Source organism: Stomoxys calcitrans, chromosome 3 (genome assembly GCF_963082655.1).
Source record: "Stomoxys calcitrans chromosome 3, idStoCalc2.1, whole genome shotgun sequence".
NCBI classification, from domain to species: domain Eukaryota; kingdom Metazoa; phylum Arthropoda; class Insecta; order Diptera; family Muscidae; genus Stomoxys; species Stomoxys calcitrans.
Window position 1 is genome coordinate 7,190,500 of NC_081554.1, and position 24,482 is coordinate 7,214,981.

A 24,482-nucleotide genomic window follows, 5' to 3' on the forward strand; every position below is an offset into this window, starting at 1 on the left:
CATGCCTGTACCAAACTTGAAGACGATCGGATGAAAATTGCGACCTGAAGTTTGTACACAAATTTACATGGACAGACGGACGGACAGAAAGACACAGCTAAATCGAATCAGAAAGTGATTCTGAGTCGATCGTTATACTTATCAATGGGTCTATCTCTTTTCCTTTTGGGTGTTATAAAACAATGCACATAAAACCCTGTACCACAGTAGTGGTGTAGGGTATTAAAATATTTTGTTTACAGTAGGATTTTTTGTAGCGTGCCTTAAGTTTAATTTCCTTTAGTGGAATTGCAGAATAATCAATAGTTTGTTGCCTTTTTTTCAAATAAAAAGAGGCTTATAACAAAACCTCCTACAAATTTATATACTCATCAATTAAAAATCATATTAATACCCATCATCATTAGTCCCATTAGTTTGGAGCCCCAACCAAATTGAATGTCTGGCTTATGTCGTAGAAAAACAATTCTGACATCATCCATAAATTCAGGAAACAATTTTGCATAAAAAAAAACACCCAGCATTCATTTGAATGAATTACAAAACGGATGATGATGGCAAAAAACGAGTTGATGGGATTCCAAAAGCACCACCCCCTAGAATGCCCAGATACAAGAGATGGAAATAGGCTGAAACTTGGATTTGTGTGAGTAGCATGGGAGTAGAAGAACCCATGTTGACATACTCTGCCCCTGTAAATCAACTGTATGAAATTTGATAAATTATCCCATTGTCGCAGGAGTAATACAGTCGAGAAGGAAAAAAAATCGAAAATCAATGCAATTGTTAAGCTAAAAAGGGGATCAACATCATGGTGAGAGTGTTGTGCTTCCGTTCTGATTCATTCATGAAGTGTTTGTGGTTTTTTGGGACCAATTTTTGCCTTATGGCTCGTGTCGTGTTGAGAGTCATTAAATTTAGCACAATCATTTTGTTTGCAATTTTGTTGGCTTCAATCTCTGCTGCTTCGCCATTTCCAATGGTCCATGGGGGGGTTTGGTGTTTTTTTTTATATACTTTACCCTAGTGGTATGCCTTTTGGCTATTCACGACCTTTCGAACGGTTGGCTACTTGCTGGTATGTGTGCGTGTGCCTAACTCCTGCCTTTGGTGTGTGTGTGTTTTTTGTTTTTGTCTAGTGTCCTGTTGTGTTTTGGGTTATTGTCGTTTTTTTAGTGGCCAGCATTATGTCTATGTTTATGGCACCCCACTGTGCGGCCAAAAAGGCGTTAAGTTGGCAATTTTTTGTTGTACAACAGAAACCATACGCATCATATCCGCTATGTTTTTGTTTGTTTCTCTTTTTCTGTTTGTTTATCATTAATGAACTGTAATACATATGCACATATTTAGCCATGGACAATTTAATTCACATCTCAAATGGGCTGTGCTAGATGGATGGTTACATTATAACGATTTCCTGTTGCCACAAACAACACAGTGTGGCAACAAGAATTGAGGGCGACAATGGTTTATTAGGTGATAAGTGCTAGGCGTTTATTCAGCTTTTCCCAACAAATAAAATCCATGAAAGCCCACCCAGCCCTCAAAAGAAACAAGTTTGATATTTAGGTTAGGTTGAAAAGAGAGTGCGGATATTAAACCGCCCCATGTCACTGTGGTCTGTCCATCTGCCTGTTGAAATCATGCTACAATCTTTAAAAATAGAGATATTGAGCTGAAACTTTGCACAGATTCTTTTTTCTCCAAGAGCAGGTTAAGTTCGAAGATGGGCTATATCGGACTATATCTTGATATAGCTGCCATCAATCTCGATCGATCGATCGATCCTCCGATCCCTAGACCCTAGGCCCATAAAAGCCACATTTATTATCCGATTTTGCTGAAACTTGGGACAGTTAGTTGTGTTAAGCCCTTCGACATCCTTCGTTAATTTGGCTCAGATCGGTTCAGATTTAGATATAGCTGCCATATAGACCGCTCCTCCGTTTTAGGGTCTAAGGCCCTTAAAAGCCTCATTTACTATCCGATTTTAGGACCTTTGACATCTTTCTTCAATTTGGCACAGATCGGATCAGATTTGGATATAGCTGCATACCGTTCCTTCGATTTAAGGTTTTGGGCCCATAAAAGGCGCATTTATAATCCGATGTCGCCGAAATTTGGGACAGTGAGTTAAGTTAAGTATACTTCTGCATTATGGCACAGATAGGTCCAGATTCGGATATAGCTGCCATATAGAACGTTCCGCCGATTTAGTGTCTTATCCGTGGTGGTGGGTATCCGGCCAGGCCGAACTTAATGCCTTTTAACTTGTTTCTTTTATTTATAAAAAATAGTCTCAAATAAAGTTTCTTAAAAATTTTATATTTATGGATTTTTTTTTGTATTAATGGAACAAAGACCTTTCTATTAAATATTTAAAAACAACACTTTATGTCTTAAAGCGCTCATCTGTTTAATTTAAAACACCATCCTTGAACATTAATTACATCAGCCCCTCCAGAGGCATCATCAGCCAGTCAACCAGCCAAGACTTTGCCATCCTTGTTTCATATTCTCATTACAAAAATTTTAGGTTTATTAAATTTGCAATTAAGAGAATGAATGAATGAGTGAATGCCTGGGCCAAAACGAACCAAAGGCTGCACAAACAAATGAGTAAATAAATGAAATAATAAATCTGCACATTATCTCCTTGGCATTGTAGCCCATCGGTAAGCCTCCTGCCCACCTCCTCATCTACTGTGCCACCGAGCATTGGAATTACATTTGGTTTGGTCTGATTCCGAGGATACCGACGAAATTCGAAATTTTTAATAACCAAATTAAGCCAATATTTAATTATTCATTAAGTAATTAACAGAAAAAGAACTCAGCACAGCTCTCAACACTCATTTGTTTGTAGGAACTTTTTAACAGAGCACCGCCACCACCCTCCACCCACCCACATAAGACCAATAACAACAAACACAAATACACACTTAAGCTACAGATGATGATGCTGATGTTTTCGCTTGCCATTCGGCACAATGCAGGCATTGTGTGGGAGTGAAAGAGTGAGAGAGAAACAGAGAGAGTGTATAACTGAATTTTAAGCTTTGCTATGTGTAGGTGTAGGTGTATGACACTGGCTTTGGTTTTTATTTGGCATGAATTTTCCATGGATTTCAGCAAGCGGAAATTAAATTTAACTCCCTCGCACACACACACTCACACGCATTGCCTCTCACACATATTAAAATTTGCCATAAGAGTTGCAGGGTATATGAGCTTCGTCTGCTTCGTTTCGTTGATTAACCATGTGCTTGGCCTAAAGGCGTTGATTTTTTTTAAGATTATTTCATTCATCTGTGCTGTTATGCCTTGGTGTGTGTCATACATTTTTTTTTTTTTCAATTCTCCAAGTTTCTCATTATTTGATGATTTTGTTGTTTCTTGCTTCATTCGTCGAAAAATCTTTGGCCAAAGTTTTCTATTAAAAAAGTTATTGTGTGAAAATTTTTTAATTTGGTTAATTTATTACAAGCGAGCAGAGAAAGTATTTTCCTTTTAAAAACAAGAAGAAAAATATATATGGCTTACCAAAATAGCAAAAAAAATTGTCACAAAATATAATAGAGTTTTAAAATGTCATTCATTGGCAAACAAGTTGGGCCAAAAAATATTCTAAACTTATGGAGTCGAAGTTTGGCTATTTACTAAAATCTTAAATCTTATTCAGTTTCTTTCATTTTATGTTGCTTTACTTAATTTTATTTTACTTTATTTTATTTTGTTTTATCTTATTTTATTTTATTTTATATTATTTTATTTTATTTTATTTTATTTTATTTTATTTTATTTTATTTTATTTTATTTTATTTTATTTTATTTTATTTTATTTTATTTTATTTTATTTTATTTTATTTTATTTTATTTTATTTTATTTTATTTTATTTTATAATAAAATGTATTAATAATAATTATTTAATTTTTATTAATTTGATTTAATTTGGTTATATTTTATTTTCTGGAATCTGTAATGCCATCTCAAGTGCCACCTTGATGAAGACTGTAGCGAATTTTTAACGGTCCTAGAACATAAGTTCAAGGTATAACGCTAAAGGACGATATATCCGCAAAATTAAGACTCATTTTCCTAAAAACTTAAGAAATTATTGGAGGTCCTTGTATTCGAGTCCTAATTTCGTGTCACCAAAATTAAAAATCCTTCATATTCTGATAACATTTGAACTTGCACTTGTTAACTGCATAATGCTGCAAAACACAAAAACAGAAAAGATTGTTTCCAAGCTGAACCAATAGCGTACCGAAGGATGTACCGGGATGTTAAAAGATAACAACGATGACAACAGAACATATGCTAGATGGCAATGCATTTGTATGTGCTCAAGAATGAAGTGGAACTGACTTTCAGCCTAAAGGCAGGCAGAATTTTGTTCGTGCCCTTGCTGAAAAGCAGACTTCAATTCGAACAAAATGTTCTTCGCTATTGCCATAACGAACGATGATGTTGACGATGACGAGTCTGATTCTGATGATGTTGCCGCCAACGACAAGGATACTCAGTCTGCATCATTGCTCTTGCCTCTTTGGCAAAGAAGACTGAATGTGCACATGGGAAAATTCAATTACGACCAAAGGATGAGTGCTTAATTACACGCAAACAAAATTTTTCCATACATTTTTTTTGCATTGCTCTTAAGTCTCGAGCAAATGCAATTCTTTTACCGCCCCAAACTATAATAGTCATGTAGAAAATCTTTCCCAACTCCCCTGCCAACACCCCCACTTCAATTCAATCAGAAGCAATCTAAAATGCAAGAAAAAAACTCATACCCGTCAAAAGCTAGAAAGAGAAAGGAAAGATGAAAAAAGATTTGTCCAATTAGAGCAATCTAAATTATTTTCGAATGCAATTAGCAAACAGTTGTCCATAAATATCTAGCACACATAAATCAAAAGATAAGAAAAACATTATTGTATAACATAACATAACATAACATAACATAACATAACATAACATAACATAACATAACATAACATAACATAACATAACATAACATAACATAACATAACATAACATAACATAACATAACATAACATAACATAACATAACATAACATAACATAACATAACATAACATAACATAACATAACATAACATAACATAACATAACATAACATAACATAACATAACATAACATAACATAACATAACATAACATAACATAACATAACATAACATAACATAACATAACATAACATAACATAACATAACATAACATAACATAACATAACATAACATAACATAACATAACATAACATAACATAACATAACATAACATAACATAACATAACATAACATAACATAACATAACATAACATAACATAACATAACATAACATAACATAACATAACATAACATAACATAACATAACATAACATAACATAACATAACATAACATAACATAACATAACATAACATAACATAACATAACATAACATAACATAACATAACATAACATAACATAACATAACATAACATAACATAACATAACATAACATAACATAACATAACATAACATAACATAACATAACATAACATAACATAACATAACATAACATAACATAACATAACATAACATAACATAACATAACATAACATAACATAACATAACATAACATAGCATAACATAACATAACATAACATAACATAACATAACATAACATAACATAACATAACATAACATAACATAACACACATAACATATCCTAATTTTTAATTTGTTTGGCGACAAGCATTAAGCATATGATTAACTTATTTACTTGTATATGTATCGATCATTTACAATTGAAATAATTTATATATCAATAAACCAAAGTTAAAACTTTCTAATCTTTATTCAACTATAATTATAGTTTGTGTATAATAACTGTTTCTTTTCGTCTCGCAATACCCATAGGGGGATAGTGCTTAAATAACCTGTGGCCAGAAGAGTGATGAAAAAAATCAAATTAAAATGAAAAAGCTAAAAATTTGATAGTCATCATCATTGTAGCCAATGAGCGAATGGCTAACCATCATCCAAACCTCCAGAGAGTCAATGGCAACAGTCAAGGATGACGATGGCAAAACGAACGAACCATTGCTATGGTGGTGCCCATCATATTGAGACTTCATTTGAAATTCTCTTTTTATTCTAAATAAGGCAATGAATAGCCAAGTGGTATGGCAAAGTTAAGGCAATAGCCTACATTATAAATGGAAACATTTGGGGGATCCAAACGAAAAAAAACACAAAAATTTTGATATCATTATTGCATTGCAACTAAAAAAAAATGTGGATGAATGCTAAGGTATACCAGGAGGGAGGAGGTAAATACATTTCCAAATAAAAAAGTGAAAATTCATATTTCCTCTTATTCCTCAAAAAAAAAAAAAAAAAAAAAAAACAGTCCAGGCTGAATAAACAGAAATGAAAAATCCACAAAACGAATAAAAAAACAACTTTGTTATGCATTAAAAAGTCAGGCTCCATTTTTGGCCAAAATAAAATTTACATTTGTGGCTTGGTTGGTTTTTATGAAAAGCTGGCGCTGCATAAATTCAAAATTCCGCGAAAATACCACAGTTACTTACAGAAGGATTAAAGACTATAAGACAGTCATGAATTGGGATGCCAGTTATAGCAGTGCGTTGACTTGATATTTTTTGATTTACATGTATAACTCACAAGGATGAGAAAGACATCAGAAAGAAGGCCACAAACTCGTATTTAGGCAACTGTTGAATTTTACCTTAAATTTTACCCAAAATATCCAAAAAACGCTGCCTTATATAAAACGATGAGCCAAAGGAGGACTACGAAACAAAACTATCTAAGAACTTTGTTAAAATTGTGAATGATGCAATAACCCAGCTTCACAGCCAATGTTTGAGTCATATTGGATCATGGGTCTAAACGACCAATAAGTTCATATGAAGGTTATATAGGAAAATTGAAAAAAAATTGTAAAAATGCCCAAATCGAGATTATAAACTTATATGACGACTACAACAATATCTTCTCCGCCCGTGATGGCTGTGGCATCCTTTTGGAAAACACAGTCCTCCATCAAGACTCAGGGGACGTGCGCGCTTCCTCCGTTGCTGTACCGACTTTAACTCCCTCCACAGGACACTGTCTGAAGTCTCCATTGCGGGGGGCTGGCTTGGTCTTTCCAGAGTATTTGAAGACGGGAGCTCTTTTTCGTCTTCAGCGTCTTGACAGTGTTATGCTTCTGATTCTATTTCTTGATCGTCTAGACATTCTAAGTCAATTTACCCCTGTCCGTCCGTCTGTCGAAAGCACGCTAACTAAGCTACGCGAAATTTTTTGAAATTTTGCATAAATACTTCCTATTAGTGTAGATCGGTTGGAATTGTAAATGGGCTTTATCGGTCCACGTTTTGATATAGCTACCATATAAACCAATCTCAGATCTTGACTTCCTGAGCCTCTAGAGGGCGCAATTCTAATCAAATTTGTCTAAAATTTTGAACGAGGTGGTTTGTTTTTACTTCCACCAACTGTGCTAAGTATGGTCAAAATCGGTTTATAACCTGAAAAAGGTCCCATATAAACTAATCTCGAATTCTAAGTTTTTGAGTCGCTATAGGGCGCATTTATTATCCGATTTGGATGAAATTTTGCACAAGTTATTTTGTTTTGACTTCCAATGTGCCAAGTATGGTACAAATCTGTTCATAATCTGATATAGCTCCAATATTTACCGATCTCTCGATTTTACCTTTTGAGCCTCTAGAGAGCGTAATTCATATCCGATTTTGTACAACGACTTCTGCTATGACCTTCAACATACTTGCCAACTATGGTCTAAATCGATCCATAACCTAAAATAGCTCCCATATAAACAGCTCTGCCGATTTGACTTCTTTAGACTTCAAAAATCAAGTGAAGCAAGACTTCTCACAACTAGGTGTGAGAATATGCAGGAGGACAGAAGATAGAGGCGCTTAAAATCTATTCTGAGCTCGGCTTGTTCTGTCATTCCTAATCAATGTTAAAAAGTAAAACATACTTTTAGGCGCTATTTTCCTTATTGATGGATTAATAGGCTTAAGAGACTTAATACTCTTTTCACTTTGCATTTAGAATTCATCTGAAGCGGAAGCTTCGGGATTCGGTGCTAAGTCATCGTTATACTCAGTACAGTTATAACTGTACATTGTTTTTAAATCTGTATTTTAAATACACGTGTTTTAATTTACGATTGGGGACACCAACTTCGGAAGTACAACCTGGCATATAGAGTCGTACTCTGTAATATAGTAAGATTATCTAGCCATGTCTGTCCGTGCGTCAGACTGTTGAAATCATAAAATTTAAAAATTAAGATATTGAGATGAAATTCGAAGATGGGCCGATTTATATATTTTAGATCTTGGACCTTGCCGAATATTTGGATATAGCTGAAATATGGACCGATCTCTTCTTTTAAGTCTTGAGCCATTAAATAGCTACTGCAATGCCCGATTTCGTTGCCATCTTGTACAGTGAGTTTTATTGGATTTCTCGACGCCCTCTTTAAATATTGTCCAAGTCGGGCAAAATTTTGATATAGCTGCCATAGAGACCCAACTTAACAGTTTGAGAGTATAAAGGGCGCATGTTTGATCCCATGCGTGTGAAAAACATTTATTTTCTTCAACTCAAAAATATTTACGCGATCACTTATTACTCTAAATGATAAGCGTGCCAAATGATTATTACCATTTGTGAGGGGAGATAATCTAATTGTCATACACAATTACAATGACAAATATGTTTACATACATAAGCATCTGTTTTTTTATGATAGCTATACAAACACAAATTAATTCTGTTTACACAATTAATTAATAAATGAAAATAATACCATAAACTGGAGGGACGGAAAAATTCAATTAACCACTATTTCTCCATTAATTTAGAAATATTAAGCTTTTTGATGGTTATGCCAAAACAATAATAAAATTTTGTAAGGCCTTTTAAGTGAACTCTTAAAATGGAGTAAAACCCTACTTAAAGGGAAAAAATTAAAATATTTATTATTTATTTTTTAAACTTTTTTTAGAGTAATATTAAAGGGAATAGCATTAGAACAGAATCTTAAATATAAAAATCAATTTGTATTTGTTTGTCGGTTTGTTTGTTTGAACCGATTTTCTTGAAATTTTCACAGATGGGCATTAAATTTTTTGATATTTAAAGCGGGGACGGACCCTCCCTCTTACCCTAATTTTCAGAAACGCCAGATCTCGGAGATGGGTGGTGCGGTTTAAGCGAAATGTTGTGTGCTCTCTCATAGCAAACTAAAAACAAAAATTTTGGTATCCAAATTTCGGATGGATACCTAGGGGGCCGCCCCACCCCCGAAACCTACTAAATATATTTATAGACCAATCACAACAATATGGGACTCAAATGGAAGGTAATTAAGATTAGAAAATGTATCTGGTATCCAATTATCGGACCAAGTGTTTGGAGGACCACCCCAACCCCCAAAATCAGATATATTTACCCACCATGTCAAAATGGGACTCAAATGAGAGGTATTTGCGATTACAGTACGAATCTAATATCCAAATGTGGGATCATGCTCCTGGAGGTCCACCCCATTTCTCAAAAACATCCTCAAAAAAAGACAAATTTAAGACCATAGCATATGGGGCTCAAATGAAAGGTCTTTGAGAGTAAAGCACGAATCTGATATCAGTATTCGGGAAAACGTGTAATGGGGCCACCCCACCACCATATAGGAAGTATTTGATGCCCATTGCAATATGGGGTTCAAATAAGACGTATTTTAAATTAGAACACTAATCTGATATATATTTTCAGGGCCAAGTTACTGAGTGGCTACCCCATCCCCCATAACAGCCCCAAAACTGGTCATTTTTGCCGACTATGGAAATATGGGACTCAAATGAAAGGTATTTGAGAGTAGATCACAAATCTGATATCATCATTCGAGACTCCCACTCCAATAGAAAAACCCAAATAGGACGTATTTGCTCAACAAAACAATTTGGGTCTTCAAGACAGTGCGGCTCGATATTGCGGAGTTATAAGAGGCCCAGACCCCAAACCAGACATATTTGCTGACTTTGAAATAAGAGGTTTAAATGAAAGGTACTTTAGATTAGAAAACGAATTTGATATCCAATTTCGAGGCCAATGGCAATATGGGGTTCATATGAAAGGTACTTGAGATATATGAGAATTGAGCACGATGCTGAAATATTTTCACGGCTAAGTGTGTGGGGGAATACCCCACTTCCTAAACCAGCCCTAAATTGGCCATATTTACCGACCATGTCAATGTGGGTCTCGAATTAAAGGTATTGGAGAATAGAGACCGGAATTGATACCCACTTTTGGGACCAACTTTCTGTGGCGGTAGCCCTTGCCCAAAATACCCCACAAATAGCTAATATTTACTAACCATCGCAATATTGGGCTCAAATAAAGGTATTTCGGAGTAGAATACGAATCTGATATCCAAATGTGGGACCACACCCCTAAATTGGACATAATGAGAATAACGGGCTGAAATAAAGTGTTTTAAGAATGGAGTACATCTAACATCCAAACTTAAATGACATTAAAACCTCCGAGCGAATTAGAAGTACAATAAAGTTCATATGGGATACAGATAAAGGCACTTACATTGTTAAACTGTTAGTCGAGCGATATGCAAATTTTGCCCATGAACATTCCACTAAGGAACAGGGGCAAACTTCTCACATATATGAATGAGTGCAGTCCGATTCAAGTTTTAAGCTCAATGATAAGGGGCCTCCTTTTATAGCCGAGTTTTCTGATAGTCTCGCCAGAATTCGAATCCAGGCGTCATAGGCGGACATGCAAACTTCTTCGCTACGGTGGCCTCCAAGCGATATGCATATACTATTTTCGTAGCATGTTATTTCACTAAAAGTCGAAAATAAATATTCAAAGGATAATTTTCTTCCATATAAAGTAAAAGAAGGCCCAGCGGATGTTTGCTTTTGGATTCCAAGGAAAAAATTTAATTACTTTCAAAGAGAGAAATGATTTTCAACCAAACAAAAAAAAATTATTAGCTCCCAACGAAGAGATGGCTTATGAACTCATGGTTGCTGATGTTAGTCACTTCGAATATCTTGGAAGAAACCTTTTGAAGAGAAGTTTTGCATAAGTCAGGGAGCTTCATTTCGCCCTTCAAGGCACCGATATCAGTTTTTACAGAGCTTATGGAGCTTATTCAGTAAAATTTTATCTTTTATGGTATGTATTTCTGTCGTAAGGAAAATTTCTCCAGAGCTGTGTCCCCTAAAACTTCAAAACCAACCTTTGGATTACCAGGGTGCCACACCAGCAATTGTTTGTCTTTTCTTTAATGTGACAATTTTCTGTTTTTGTATCATCCATATCATAAAGGGGGCAGGGGATTTGCATGTTATATGATTATGCATGGGACCGTCAAACGATATGTTTATGAATAAATACAATTAGACAGTAAAAATATTTTAATTTTCTTCAATTAAGAATTAATTAAGAGACACACACAAGCCATGGTAGGCTGGCAGCAAAAGTTCCCGCTCGTGCATTGCCCAGCCAACAGACGATAAATGATGACGATGGTGATGATGGTGATGATGGTGATAGTGACGATATTTATGGTAAGCATTCCAATACTCCCAACTACAGCATTACATTTGAAGGAGCAGCATGGAAAAAATGCAGACTTGAATATCACATCACATCACCAGCCGCAACTAGAAGATGGTAATGGTAATCCCATATTTTCAACACCACCACCACCACAAAAAACGACCATCATACGCTTTTTAATGACACAAGGGATCATTGCCTTTGGTTTTTTAATGAAAAAAAAAACCCATAATGGTTGGGTTGCATGCAAAAACCTTCCTCTTCTAGTTTTAATTTCATGTAATTTTTTTTTTTTAAATTTATCAATTTAGAAATGTTTGTTTGTTTGGTTTTTTTGTGCGAGTATTCATCAGAGAATGGGTGTTTTTAATTGTTTAATTGGAAACATTATAATTGACACGATTGGGATTTCTTCGCTTCTCTCGCAAAGAAGGAGGTCCAGTAATGGAATTAAAGATGATGTTGATTCATGCGGGCTCAGAGTGATGCAATAGTTTTTTTTTAACTCTCTTTAGAAGATCTTTTAGAGTTTTTGTTACTTAATAAATATTTAATGGTTATTATTTATCAGATTAAGAAAATCAGATATGAGAAATTTTATTGCCTTATAACAACACCTAGAATATGTCAATCCCCCTAAAGAGCCTATGGCTCCTCTGCATAATGACTAACTTTTGTAAGCCTTGTACTCAACCTCATAATGGGGGAGTGTTCCTGCTCAGTTTGCTTACAAACGCAGAGATCATCCCCTTTTTCCTGATAAACAGCTGGATCATCGTTTGTTCAAGGTTAACGTTGGGATCCCTAAGTATGGCTCAGCGCAGACTCAGGACTTATTACGAAGGTTGCCTTTCATATTTCGGGATTAGACTACCCTTGTGCATTCTGCCAACTGGCAGCTCTATCGTAAAGCTTGACATTTTTGATGTTATACGTACTCACAACGTTTTGACATACGAGCGCTATTTGTGTTGCTTACAGTAACTTCAAAGATTCATTTCGCCCAAAAAATGGAGTTAAATTGTGAATATTTTTGTTCGATTTTTTATACCCTCCACCATATGAAGGGGGTATACTAATTTCGTCATTCTGTTTGTAACTTCTCGAAATATTCGCCTAAGACCCCATAAAGTATATATATTCTTGATCGACATGACATTTTATGTCGATCTAGCCATGTCCGTTCGTCTGTCTATCTGTCGAAAGTACGCAAACTTTCGAAGGAGTAAAGCTAGCCGCTTGAAATTTTGCACAACTACTTTTTATTAGAGTAGGTCGATTGGGATTGCAAATGGGCTATATACGTCTATGTTTTGATATAGCTGCCATATAAACCGATCTTGGGTTTTAACTTTTTGAGCCTTTAAAGGGCGCAATTTTCCCCTGATTTGACTGAAATTTTGCACGAGGTTTTTTGATATCACTTCCAATCGGTGCATAACCTGATATAGCTGCCATATAAACCGATCTGGGGTCTTGACTTCTTCAGCTTTTAGGGGGCACATTTCTTATCCGATTTGGCTGTAATTTTGAGCGTGGTGTTGTGGTATTACTTCCAATAACTGTGCTACGTATGATTCAAATCGGTTTATAACCTGGTATAGCTGTCATATAAACCGATCTTGGATCTTGAATTCTTTAGCCGCTGGAGGGCGCAATTCTCATCCGATTTGGCTGAAATTTTGCATGAGGTGTTTTTTTATAACCAATAACTGTGCTTGGTCAAAAGAAATGGTCCAAAAATACTTTCGCGGTTCTACGTAACACGTCTATGACATCGTTACAGGTGGTGAATCGTTGATTTATGCGTATGAGCCCAAAAGTAAACAGAAGTCGACTGTATGGGTATTTCAAGATGAACCAAATCCAGATCCAAGAGTTGCTCGCGCAACAAGCACTTCTGAGCAAGTGATCGCCCCTTTTTTCGGAAAAACTGGATATGTCGCAATCGTACCACTAGAACAACGCAGAATAGTCAATTCTGAGTGGAGCACAACCATTTTTTTGCCAGTTGTTCCAAGTTCCAAGAAATCAGGAAAACCAAACGCCGAAAACAGATCACTCTTCACCACGACAATGCGAGCTCTCACACATCGGCTCAAACAACCGCATTTTTGAACATTCAAAACATCGATTTGATGAGTCAATACGCCGCATAGTCCTGACTTGGCACCGAATGACTTCTTTTTTTTCCGTGAAGAAACGGTTGATGCCTCCAGAATGCATGTTTTGGAGATATCTCCATCAGAGTGGCAAAAATGCTTCGACAATTGGTTCAAACGCATGCAAAACTTTATAGATCTTAATGGGGTATATTTTGAAAAGCGATTTTCGCGGTTAGCATGTCCGCCTATGACTGAGTGCCTGGGTTCGAATCCTGGCGAGAATATTAGACAAAATTTTCGGCAGTGGCTTTCCCCTCCTAATGCTGGCAACATTTGTGAGGTACTATGCCATGTAAACTTCTCTCCACACAGATGTTGCACCTCGACACGCCGTTCGGACTCGGCTTTAAAAAGCAGGCCTTTTATCATTGAGCTTAAAACTTAAATCGGACTGCACTCATTGATATGTGAGAAGTTTGCCCCAGTTCCTTAGTGGAATGTTTATGGGCAAAATTTGCATTTTAAATATTTGTTTTTGTTCTCTAATCGCGAAATATAAAGGGCAACCCTCGTACCCAAAAAGTAATTACGGATTTTTTAAAAGAAAGTAAATGCATTTTTAATAAAACTTAGAATGAACTTTAATCAAATATACTTTTTTGCACTTTTTTTTCTAAAGCAAGCTAAAAGTAACAGCTGATAACTGACAGAAGAAAGAATGCAATTACAGAGTCACAAGCTGTGAAAAAATTTGTCAACGCCGACTATATGAAAAATCCGCAATTACTTTTTGGGCAACCCAATATATAACCGAATGATTTTGTAAATAAAAATATTTAAAAAAAAATTCTATTCGAAAAATCCTTTAATTTTAAATATTTGCCCTTTTCTTTTCTTGCAGCAATTGTGGCTTCCGACCGGTTTTAAATGAAGCACCACCACCACCGCCACCAACATCCCTTGCCAGCAGTGGTGCTGCGGCGGCAGCTAGAGCAAATCATACACCTTCGCTATTCTTGCCACCACATTTGGCCTCGTTGAGCTCGCAATTTTCACAGCAGCCTCTGTTCCCGGGATTAAAAGGTAAAATGGTTTTCTATGGAAATTTGATATGGCTTTGATTTTTGCTAAAAACATAGACAGACAGACAGACAGATAAACTGATTGCCATAGAACAACAAGGATAGCAATCACTAACAGAACTCACAAAGTTAAAAGAAAAATTTGAACGCTGATGATGAAGATATTAAATTTTCATCGTCATCATCATCATCATGATTGTCGGCAACAAACGTCATCATGGAATGATGGAAAACCCCAGATTGGTAAAATTGTCAATCAGTTATGCATCCACCAGCAGAGACTACACATAGGCCAACCAACAGCTGCCAGACGAGCCCACATCATAGGCATAAAGGCAGCACAAAATTCCATATTGATTCACTCAATCAAAGCAAGATAGATAACTTTCCACGACATCGAATGCAATTAATGTCGTTAGAAGAAAAGCTTCGTCGAATGAGTTGTTTTCCTCTGGTGGCATTTTCTCCATACAGCTACAGCTACAGCTATGGCACGATGATGGAACGATACAAATTCTAATTGACAGCCATTGATTTTTAAGCTTTTAGTTAAATTACCTGCCTGAGAGCAGTGCCAGAGGGAACATTAGATGTTTAAAAATTCCATAAGGATAATGGAATTCGATTAGAACTTTTAACAAAAGCAGATAGGAATTTAATTTTATTATTTAGTTTAAGAAAAATCCTTTTGAGTTGTCCAGCTAATATTTATTTTTCGTATTTCCCTTTCCTCAGGCGTTTCCCCATTTTCCGGCCTTTGTTCTTGCTGCACTCTTAAGCCCCCTCACGCCGGTGGCGGTGGCTCTTCGGTTAATGTGTCTTGTTCTTCGAGCACTAGCTCCCCAGATTCACCACCCCATTCGGCCCATGGCAATTGTGATCCTCGCTCCTCTTCGGTGGCCGAATTACGTCGCAAAGCCCAAGAACACTCTGCTGCCTTATTACAATCCCTGCATGCTGCAGCTGCTGCTGGATTAGCCTTTCCCGGCCTTCATCTGCCCCCACTCTCATTCCATCACAGTCCCTTGAGCAATGCCCATCATCATCATCATCATTCGGCGGCAGCAGCTGCAGCAGCAGCCGCTGGTGTGCGTTTGAAAAACGAGGCCCAGGATATGACGGCGAGCACCATGAATGGCTTGGTGGCCAACATGATGCCTACACTAATGGATCATCAATCGTCCTCAACATCACCGCCATCAAGTCATGCAGCCACAACGCCACCCTCAACATATCAACAACAATTGCAGCAACATCAACACCAACAACATCAGGCTTCGCAACAACAACAAATGCATGCAGTCACTCAACTTTCACCACCCACCACACCCACCCAAATCTCTTCGTCTAATTCGTCGTCAAAAGAGGCTCCCTTGAATTGTACAAACGGGGCCATCATAACCAAAACCGAAGGCATCTAAGGCAGACGAGGTATCTCTTATTCGATAAATGTACATATGAAGAGAGAAAGTCAGAGAGAGGCTTTCTATGATTATATGCATGACGAAAGCCTTAGTTCGAGAGAGAGAGTGTTTGAACCAGGGATGTTAAATCAGAGGAGCACAAAATGAAAATAAGACTTATGCAACCCTGTTTTAAGCTTATTCTTTGTCTTCTGACGCAACATAAGGCCTGGTTACAGTGTCGCTATTCTGCTTTGTATTTGTGAATGGCAAACAGAAATATCTGACACATTTACAAGAATATTATAATGTCATCAGGCGGGGTTCTTGGATCATTGCTGTACTGAATGACCCTGGGAAAATTGTTAAATAAGTGCAACAAAATAAATTTCTATTATAAGGAGATATTGTAATTAGTTTTGGAATAGGTTAATTAGTTGTACATATACAAGCGTAATTATTAATATGCTTTTAAAATGTAAGTGTAAACATTTACAAACTCAAATATTCTACGAACTGTAAAAAAAATATATTTGTTTTTGTTTTTGAATCTTTAACTTCAAAACTAAAATATAATAATGAATATTTAAAATATAAAAAATTTTAATATAAACCATGATTAATACAGAAGTGTGAAGTTCTCCCAATAGAAACCACCATGGATTACTAAGATGCAGCTCTCCGAATGATGACTTGGAACATACATATGTTGCTAACCATAAATACGAGGGCATTCCCAAAAGTAGCCGACCTGACATAAAAACACGTGCCAAGTTCGGCCGGGCCGAATCTTATATACCGTCCACCATGGATCGGTTATCAATTTCTTTGCACGCTACATCTCTATAGGCTAAAACAGGATTATGGATAAAAATTTCCATAATAGTATAAGTCGTTTCACCCAAACCGGATAAGAATTGTGCCCCATAAGGATCGGGAAATCGGTTTATATGGGAGCTATATCAGGTTATTAACCGATTCAGAACACACTTGGCAGGACACGTATAAAGATCACAGGAGAAGTCGCTGCGCAAAATTTCGGTCCAATCGGATAATAATTGCTTACTTTATAGGCTCAAGAATTCAAATCGGACAATCGTTTTATATGGGAGCTCTATCAAGCGGTTGACCGATTTGGATCTTACTTTCGACGTGTTTTGAAAGCCATAACAAAACACCTCGTGCAAAATTTTAGTCAAATCGAATAATAATTGCTCCCTTAGAGGCTCAAGATTTCAAATCGGGAAATCGGCTTAAATGGGAGCTATCCATCGGCTTATATGGGAGCTATCAAAACATGAACCGATTTGGCCCATTTGCAATCACAACCGATATTTTAATAGCAAATATTTGTGCAAAATTTCAAGCTCCTGGTTTTGCTCCTTGGAAAGTTATTGTCATTCCATGAAAATAATAATCTGAGACCCAACAAAGTACATACATACATATATACATATACGATCGGCGTAAAATTCTAAGACGATCTAGTCAGTCTGTCCGTCTGTCTGTGCTAATCACGCTATTTAGTAAATTACTAAATTTTCCATGAACATTCCATTTAGGAACAGGGGATACCTCTTTCATATCACTGAGTGCAGTCCGATTAATGTTTAAGTTCAATGATAAGGGGCCTTCTTTTTATGCCGAATCCAAAATTCGTGCTGCATAGCGACACCACTTGGTAGAGAAGTTTTAACATTGCAGGAAACCTCACAAATGTAGCCAGCATTAACAAGGAGATAAGGATGTCAGGCACTTCGACAACCTTCTTGTATTTGGCCTAGATCGGTCCAGATTTGTATATGGCTTCCATATCGACCGATCTCTCGATTTAAGGTCCATAAAAGGCGCATTTAATGTCCCATTTTGTCGAAATTTGGGACCGTGAGTTATGTTAAGCCTCTCGACATATTCTGCAATATGGCACAAATCAGTCCACATTTGGATATAGCTGCCATATAGACCGATCTCTCAATTTATGGTGTTGGGCCCATAAAAGGCGCATTTTTTTGCATTTTTACTGACGAAATTTGGGACAGTGAGTTAAGTTAGGCTCCTCGACATCTTTCTGCAATATGGCCCAGATCGGTCCAGATTTCGATATAGCTGCCATATAGATCGATTTCTTGATTTAAGGTCTTGAGCCCATAAAAGACGCATTTATGGTCCGATTTTGCCGAAATTTGGGACAGAGAGTTGTATCAGGCACTTCAACATTATTCTTCAATTTGGCTCATATCGGTTCAGATTTGGATATAGCTGCCATATAAACCAATCTCTCGATTTAAGGTTTTGAGCTCATAAAAGCCACATTTATTATCCGATTTCGCCGAAATTTGAGACAGTGAGTTGTGTTAGGCTCTTCGACATCTTTCTGCTAATTGGCCCAGATCGATTCAGATTTGGGTATAGCTGCTATATGTTAGGCTTTTCGACATCCGTATCGTATATGGTTCAGATCGGTCTATATTTGATTATAGCTACCAAAAAGACCAATATTTTGTTCTGTTGAGCAATGACTTGTACTTATTAGACCACTCAATATCCATATCGAATTTGGTCCAAATCGGACCATATTTCGATAAAGCTGCTATGGGGCATAAGTTATGCATTTTATCCGGATTCTGACGAAAGATGGTATATATACCCTAGGTGGTGGGTATCCAAAGTTCGGCCCTCCCGAACCTAACACCTTTTTACTTGTTTCATTTATTATAATATCTGAACATTGGATTTTTTGTGTACCATAAAAATTATTCCTTATTTTTGATAGCAATCCGAATTGAAAATATTCATATATCTGCACCTACTTAATAAGGCCTTAATTAATATATGAATTAATAATAATAATACAGATAAATATATATTTTAATTTATTTTTATCTTAAAAAAAAAAAAACTTTTTTGTATATATAGCAAAACTTTGAATCTTGAAATAATATGCAGAATAATTATTTATATATTGTAATAAAAATATGTAGCATTTTTAGTTTTTAGAAAAACCATTGCGATATAAAAGTATTATGCTTAAATCAATATAAACACACAACCATATACATACCAACCTACGAAATATAAGTATTCAGCATGTATATAACTTAGGAAATATAAACAATTATTAGATAATATTGCAGAAAATTGTAATGATAATAAAGAAAAATAAAAATAAAGTCCTTAAAAATTCCCAAAAAATGTGGATAGTTCTTTTGTGTCAATAAATTTTCTTCTGGTAGGTCTATGCCAGAGGCAACAACTTTCTGGATAATCATTTAACGATAAACCATTTGATATTAAATTTTTTCAAAGCAATCGAAGTTTATACCCTTGGAATGTACTTATAACAACCTCAAATTCATTATTAGACTCTATGTAGAAGAGTTTATAAAAATGTCATTCTTCTTCGTAAGCAAGTTTTAGCTTCACTTTTTAACCTCTACAATGAAATAAAAGTTTCATCGAAAGAATATTTTTGAAATATTTAACTTTACTCTCGAAACCATCTAATGAGGCCTACTTTCATTTTTATACCCACCATCGTATTCATTGAGTCATTCGTTTGCAACACATCGAAATATCAATTTCCGATTCTACAAAGTTTACATATTTCGGATCGTCGTAAAATTCTTAGACGTTTTTACGATGTCCGTGTGTCTGTTCGTCTGTCTGTCCGTTTGTTGTAATCACTCTAGTGGGTTAATGAGCCTCCCAATATCCGACGTAAATATGGATCAGATCGGACTATATTTAGATATAGCTGCCATATAGACCAATCTCCCGATAAAGGGTCTAAAGCCCATAAAAGCTTTATTTATTACCCGATTTCACTGAAATTTAGAACAGTTGTATGCCAGATTCTTTATCTACTCCCGCATACTTCTCAATTGATATCCATATTGTCCTTATCGGTCCACTTTTAATTTTTTGTGGTGTTTTTGGGGTAACGGTGGAGAGTCCGCCCACTTCCGTTATCAATAAATTATAAAGCCTATTGAATACTTTTCATTTGAATCCCATATTGTCCCGATCGGTCCACTTTTATTTTTGGGTAGTACATTTGGGGTAAGGGGGAGGGTCCGCCCCCTCCCGATACCAAAAAACTTATATAGCCTGTTTCCTTCCAGACCAACCTACACACTTTGTGAAAATTTCAAGGTAATCGGTTCAGCCGTTTTTGAGTCTATACGGAACAAACAAACAGACACAAATTGAATTTTATATATAAAAAGATGTCGAGCCATGCTTTCGAAAACCATGGTGGTATTTTGATAAGATAGACATTATTTGGAATAATACTGAATCTATTACAAGTTTCTTCAATATTTTTGGTATATCATTAAGCTTGGCGATACCTCTAAAATTGGAAATGTCAGTTCTCTAACCCGACTTAAATAAAGGAATAATGTAAGACTCCTTCCACATTTCAGGAAAATACCCAGAATATAAAGATTTGTTGAAGAGTATCCAAAGACGAAGAGCGAGATTTTCCGCACAATGTTTCAGTATGCATGCTGGAATTCCATCCAGTGGCCTAGGAGCTGTCATACTTTTGAGTCATCTTAAGTTTTCCAACACCGTAGAAACATCAAAACTATGGACATCTATGTGTATAGATGAGAATTCAGAAATCGGGTAGGGATATATATATATTTGAGATTCCAATACCATCATCCGCTGCAACTTGTCCAAAGTGCAAATTCTTTGGCAAACCGTTACATAAAACCATAAAAGGATTTAGAATTCGATATCATCTCATTCTTCATCTTTGTTATGTACTTGCCATACAGTTGTTGTTTATTCATAATCGTGTATTTCGACCTCGCTATTGAATAATTCGTATAATCAAAATTTGAACCACTTTGGAATTTTCTATAGAGTTTATTCTTTCTGTTCAATTTCGACAACGCAGGAGTATTCCACTGAGGACCAACAAAGAATTCATTGAATGGGGAGTATTCTAGTCCATTGAACTTGAATTCAATTTAACATAATCTGTCCTGGAGAAGCAATATACAGACGTATTTTGATATGATTTCCTATGGCATGTAGAAAGGAACGATAAAATGGTCTGAAGGTTTATAGTTGGGTAATATTTATCCTCTGGACGGGTAATGGGGTTAAAAAGAAAAATTAATATATCGCGGGGATGACTTACGAAAATAAGGTCGAGAAGTTTTCCACATGAGTTATAAACCTTATTTGTTTGCGACAGACCAAAACTTATTAACCGACCAATGTATTTTTCCGTACTCTAATTAATATCAGTGGGTAACAAATCATGTCTGAGTTTGGTATCCCTGCAAAATTAATAAGACTCTGCAGGATGACACTTGCTGATACGCATTCCTCAGTAAGAATAGGAAAGAATCTATCCGAACCATTTAATACCAAACGAGGTTTCAGACATGGAGACAGCCTATCATGCAATCTTTTTAATATCCTGTAGGAGAAGATTATACGAGATACAGATGTGAATAGATATGGCACACTAATCACAAGATGACACATGCTACTTGCCTATGCCGACGATATCGATATCATAGGTCGGTCACCGGAAGTAGTAACTGCAGTTAATAAAGATAAGACGAAATGGATGGTTTCAACTCCCAAAAAGCCTTGTACAACCGAGCAGATGAAGAAAATAGAGAAAGTTGGGAACCACAACTTTGAGACAGTCAGTAACTTTATCTAGCTCGGCACCATCGTAACCGAAATGAATGACACCAGTTTTGAGATTAAACGAAGAAAAATACTAGCAAACAGATGCTACTTTGGACCAAGTAAGCAATTTAGAAACAAGCCCACCTCTCGACAGACGAAGATTACACTATACAAGACATTGATACTACCCGTGCTGTTATATGGTTCTGAAGCATGGGTACTTGTGAAAGCAGATGAGGCAGAGCTTGGAGTATTTGAGAGAAAGCTTCTTCGTAAAATATATGGACCAGTTTGCGTTAATGGAGAATATAGGCGACGTATGAACCACGAGGTGTTTGAGCTGTATGACGACGATAGCATAGTCGGTATCAAAATACAATGGCTGCGTTGGCTAGGTCATGTTGTCAGAATGGATGAAGAAGCTCCAGCAAAGAAGTCTTTTGAAGCTAAACACGATGGTACACGCAAACCGGGAAGACCAAAATCCCGATGGAAAGATCAAGTGGTGGGAGACACCTCGAAACTTGGTGTCAGAGATTTTATAATGAGCGCACAAGATCGAGGCGCCTGGAACGCTATTCCACGTTCGGCTAGTGGAACAAATATTCTGTCATAGCCAATTAAAGTAAAGTAAAGTAAGTAACAAATCATTAATATTAAGACTCTCCATCCATTTAATATCTGGCAGATAAAATTCCCCAAGAGTGATTAATATATCGTTCGCCCTTGCAGACTGGAAGGCATGTAGAATAAATGAAATGTGTTTCATGTACGTTTCAACGCTTGAAGACGGAGGAATATATGAGCAGGTAATAAATATGGATAAATATCTAAGACAGATCTTAACAGTGACAATTTCAATATCAACCGGTGTGGGAAAGAGTTTCTTGGTCAGGCTCACAAACCCTGAACGTAGTAAAATTTAATTACTATATTAAAGCATTTGCTCTTGGAGACACACTCTTCCCATATATTTTTTAAGAAAACATTGAGCAACAATATTTACTGAGCTATTCGAAAATAACAAAAATTTTTCATTGATTTAAAATCAGTCAGAAGAAACAAAAACACATGACCTTGACCGCTCAAGACACATAATGTGAGAATTATTATTTAAAATTATATATGATCGGTAGTTGACAAAATCCAAGCCAAAGATATGCCTTATCTGTATTTCCAAAAGTTATGGCTGGCTTTGCTCTGCTCTCAAGTCTTCCGGGAAGAGAAATGTATTTTTGTGGTTTTTTGGAATAAATAGAGCTTTTCCTCTGAATCACTAAGAGAATAAATATTCATTCTCTCCCCTGATGTCTTAGAAAAATCGTATAAATGTTGAATACAAACTACTGGAAGTTATTAGTCTTGATTAAAGTTTCGCTTAGAGAACTTCCTATTAAATCAATATGAAAGTATTTGCTTTGATTTTGTCTATTTTTGCCTTGGCCTGCTCTGCCTTGGCTCTTAAGGATCGTAAGTTCAAATCGTGTATGTAATAATTTTGAATTTTGAAAATATTTTTTCGTTCACTTCTTCAGCAATTTGCGCCTTGCCTTCTTCCGAGATTGGCATCTGCCGTGCCATGTTACCCCGTTACACCTATGTGGCCTCCTCCAATGAATGTGTGAAATTCTTCTATGGCGGTTGTGATGGCAATGAGAATAATTTCCATACCATGGAAGAATGCGTAGAAAAGTGCAAGGAATAAATCTAAAAAAAGATCTAGGAACAAATTGTAAAAACCATAATACTCAACAAATAAAATATTACATTCAATGATATTGGAGGCTTTATTTTTAGTCTATAAAATCGAGAAAACTATGACGCAATTATGCTGATTTTAAAAGATTCGTATACAAAAAAAAGACGCATGGTATGTAACTCAACCTACGAAGGCCAAATACGCTAGCAAGTGATGGCGCGCATGGTATGTAACTTCATCTGATCTGGGGAACGTGTCTCGGCAAGCGCCATCCTGCAGAGTCTTATCAATTTTGAACGGATATCAAATTTGGACATGGCTTGAAATACCTTCTAAAATGGCTATGTAGTCGACAAAAAAATGCACAGAGGTTAGCATGTCCGCTCATGACGCTGAGCGCATGGGTTCAAATCCCGGCGAGACCATCAGAAAAAATGTTCAGCGGTGGTTTTCCCCCCTAATGATGGCAACATTTGTGAGGTACTCTGCCATGTAAAACTTCTCCCCAAAAGAGGTGTCGCACTGCGACACGCCGTTCGAACTCGGCTATCAAAAGGAGGCCCCTTATCATTGAGCTTAAACTTGAATCGGATTGCACTCATTGATATGTGAAAAGTTTGCTCCTGTTCCTTAGTGGAATGTTCATGGTCAAAATTTGCAATTTGCAGTCGACGAAAATATGGCAAGTATCGACCTTCTCGGTTCGTTTCCATGATTTAGCGTTGTGTGTATGTAAATGGCACACCCAATTGGTATCATTTGCTCTGCTCCTCAAAGCACGAGAGCAGTCGAATACAATACAAAACAAGTAAAAGCGTGCTAAGTTCGGCCGGGCCGAATCTCATATACCCTCCACCATAGATCGCATTTG

The 24,482-nt window shown here is 36.3% G+C and overlaps 2 protein-coding genes across 3 annotated transcripts in view; both read left to right on the forward strand.

Moving 5' to 3' along the window:
* Positions 1-16,721, forward strand: part of LOC106089507 (homeotic protein ocelliless) — a 118,655-nt gene extending 101,934 nt beyond the window's left edge. For both annotated transcript variants that reach the window (XM_013255352.2, XM_013255353.2), the window contains exons 7-8: positions 14,671-14,852; positions 15,587-16,721. In XM_013255352.2, the coding sequence (XP_013110806.1) occupies positions 14,671-14,852; positions 15,587-16,272 (868 nt within the window). In that variant the 3' untranslated portion in view covers positions 16,273-16,721. The remainder of the gene's footprint in view (positions 1-14,670; positions 14,853-15,586) is intronic.
* Positions 16,722-23,276: 6,555 nt separating this feature from the next.
* LOC106089501 (kappaPI-actitoxin-Avd3b-like) lies at positions 23,277-23,690 on the forward strand. Its single transcript, XM_013255341.2, has 2 exons — positions 23,277-23,382; positions 23,448-23,690. Exons 1-2 carry the CDS (start codon positions 23,316-23,318, stop codon positions 23,615-23,617), a joined length of 237 nt encoding a protein of 78 aa, XP_013110795.2. The 5' UTR covers positions 23,277-23,315; the 3' UTR covers positions 23,618-23,690.
* Positions 23,691-24,482: the final 792 nt, after the last annotated feature.

What these genes read in the sequence shown, in the direction of transcription:
- LOC106089501 (XM_013255341.2), top strand. Translation starts at nt 23,316, where the DNA reads ATGAAAGTATTTGCTTTGATTTTGTCTATTTTTGCCTTGGCCTGCTCT. An exon ending in TGCCTTGGCTCTTAAGGATC is followed by an intron (nt 23,383 to 23,447) that starts GTAAGTTCAAAT and finishes TCACTTCTTCAG; the next exon opens with CAATTTGCGCCTTGCCTTCT.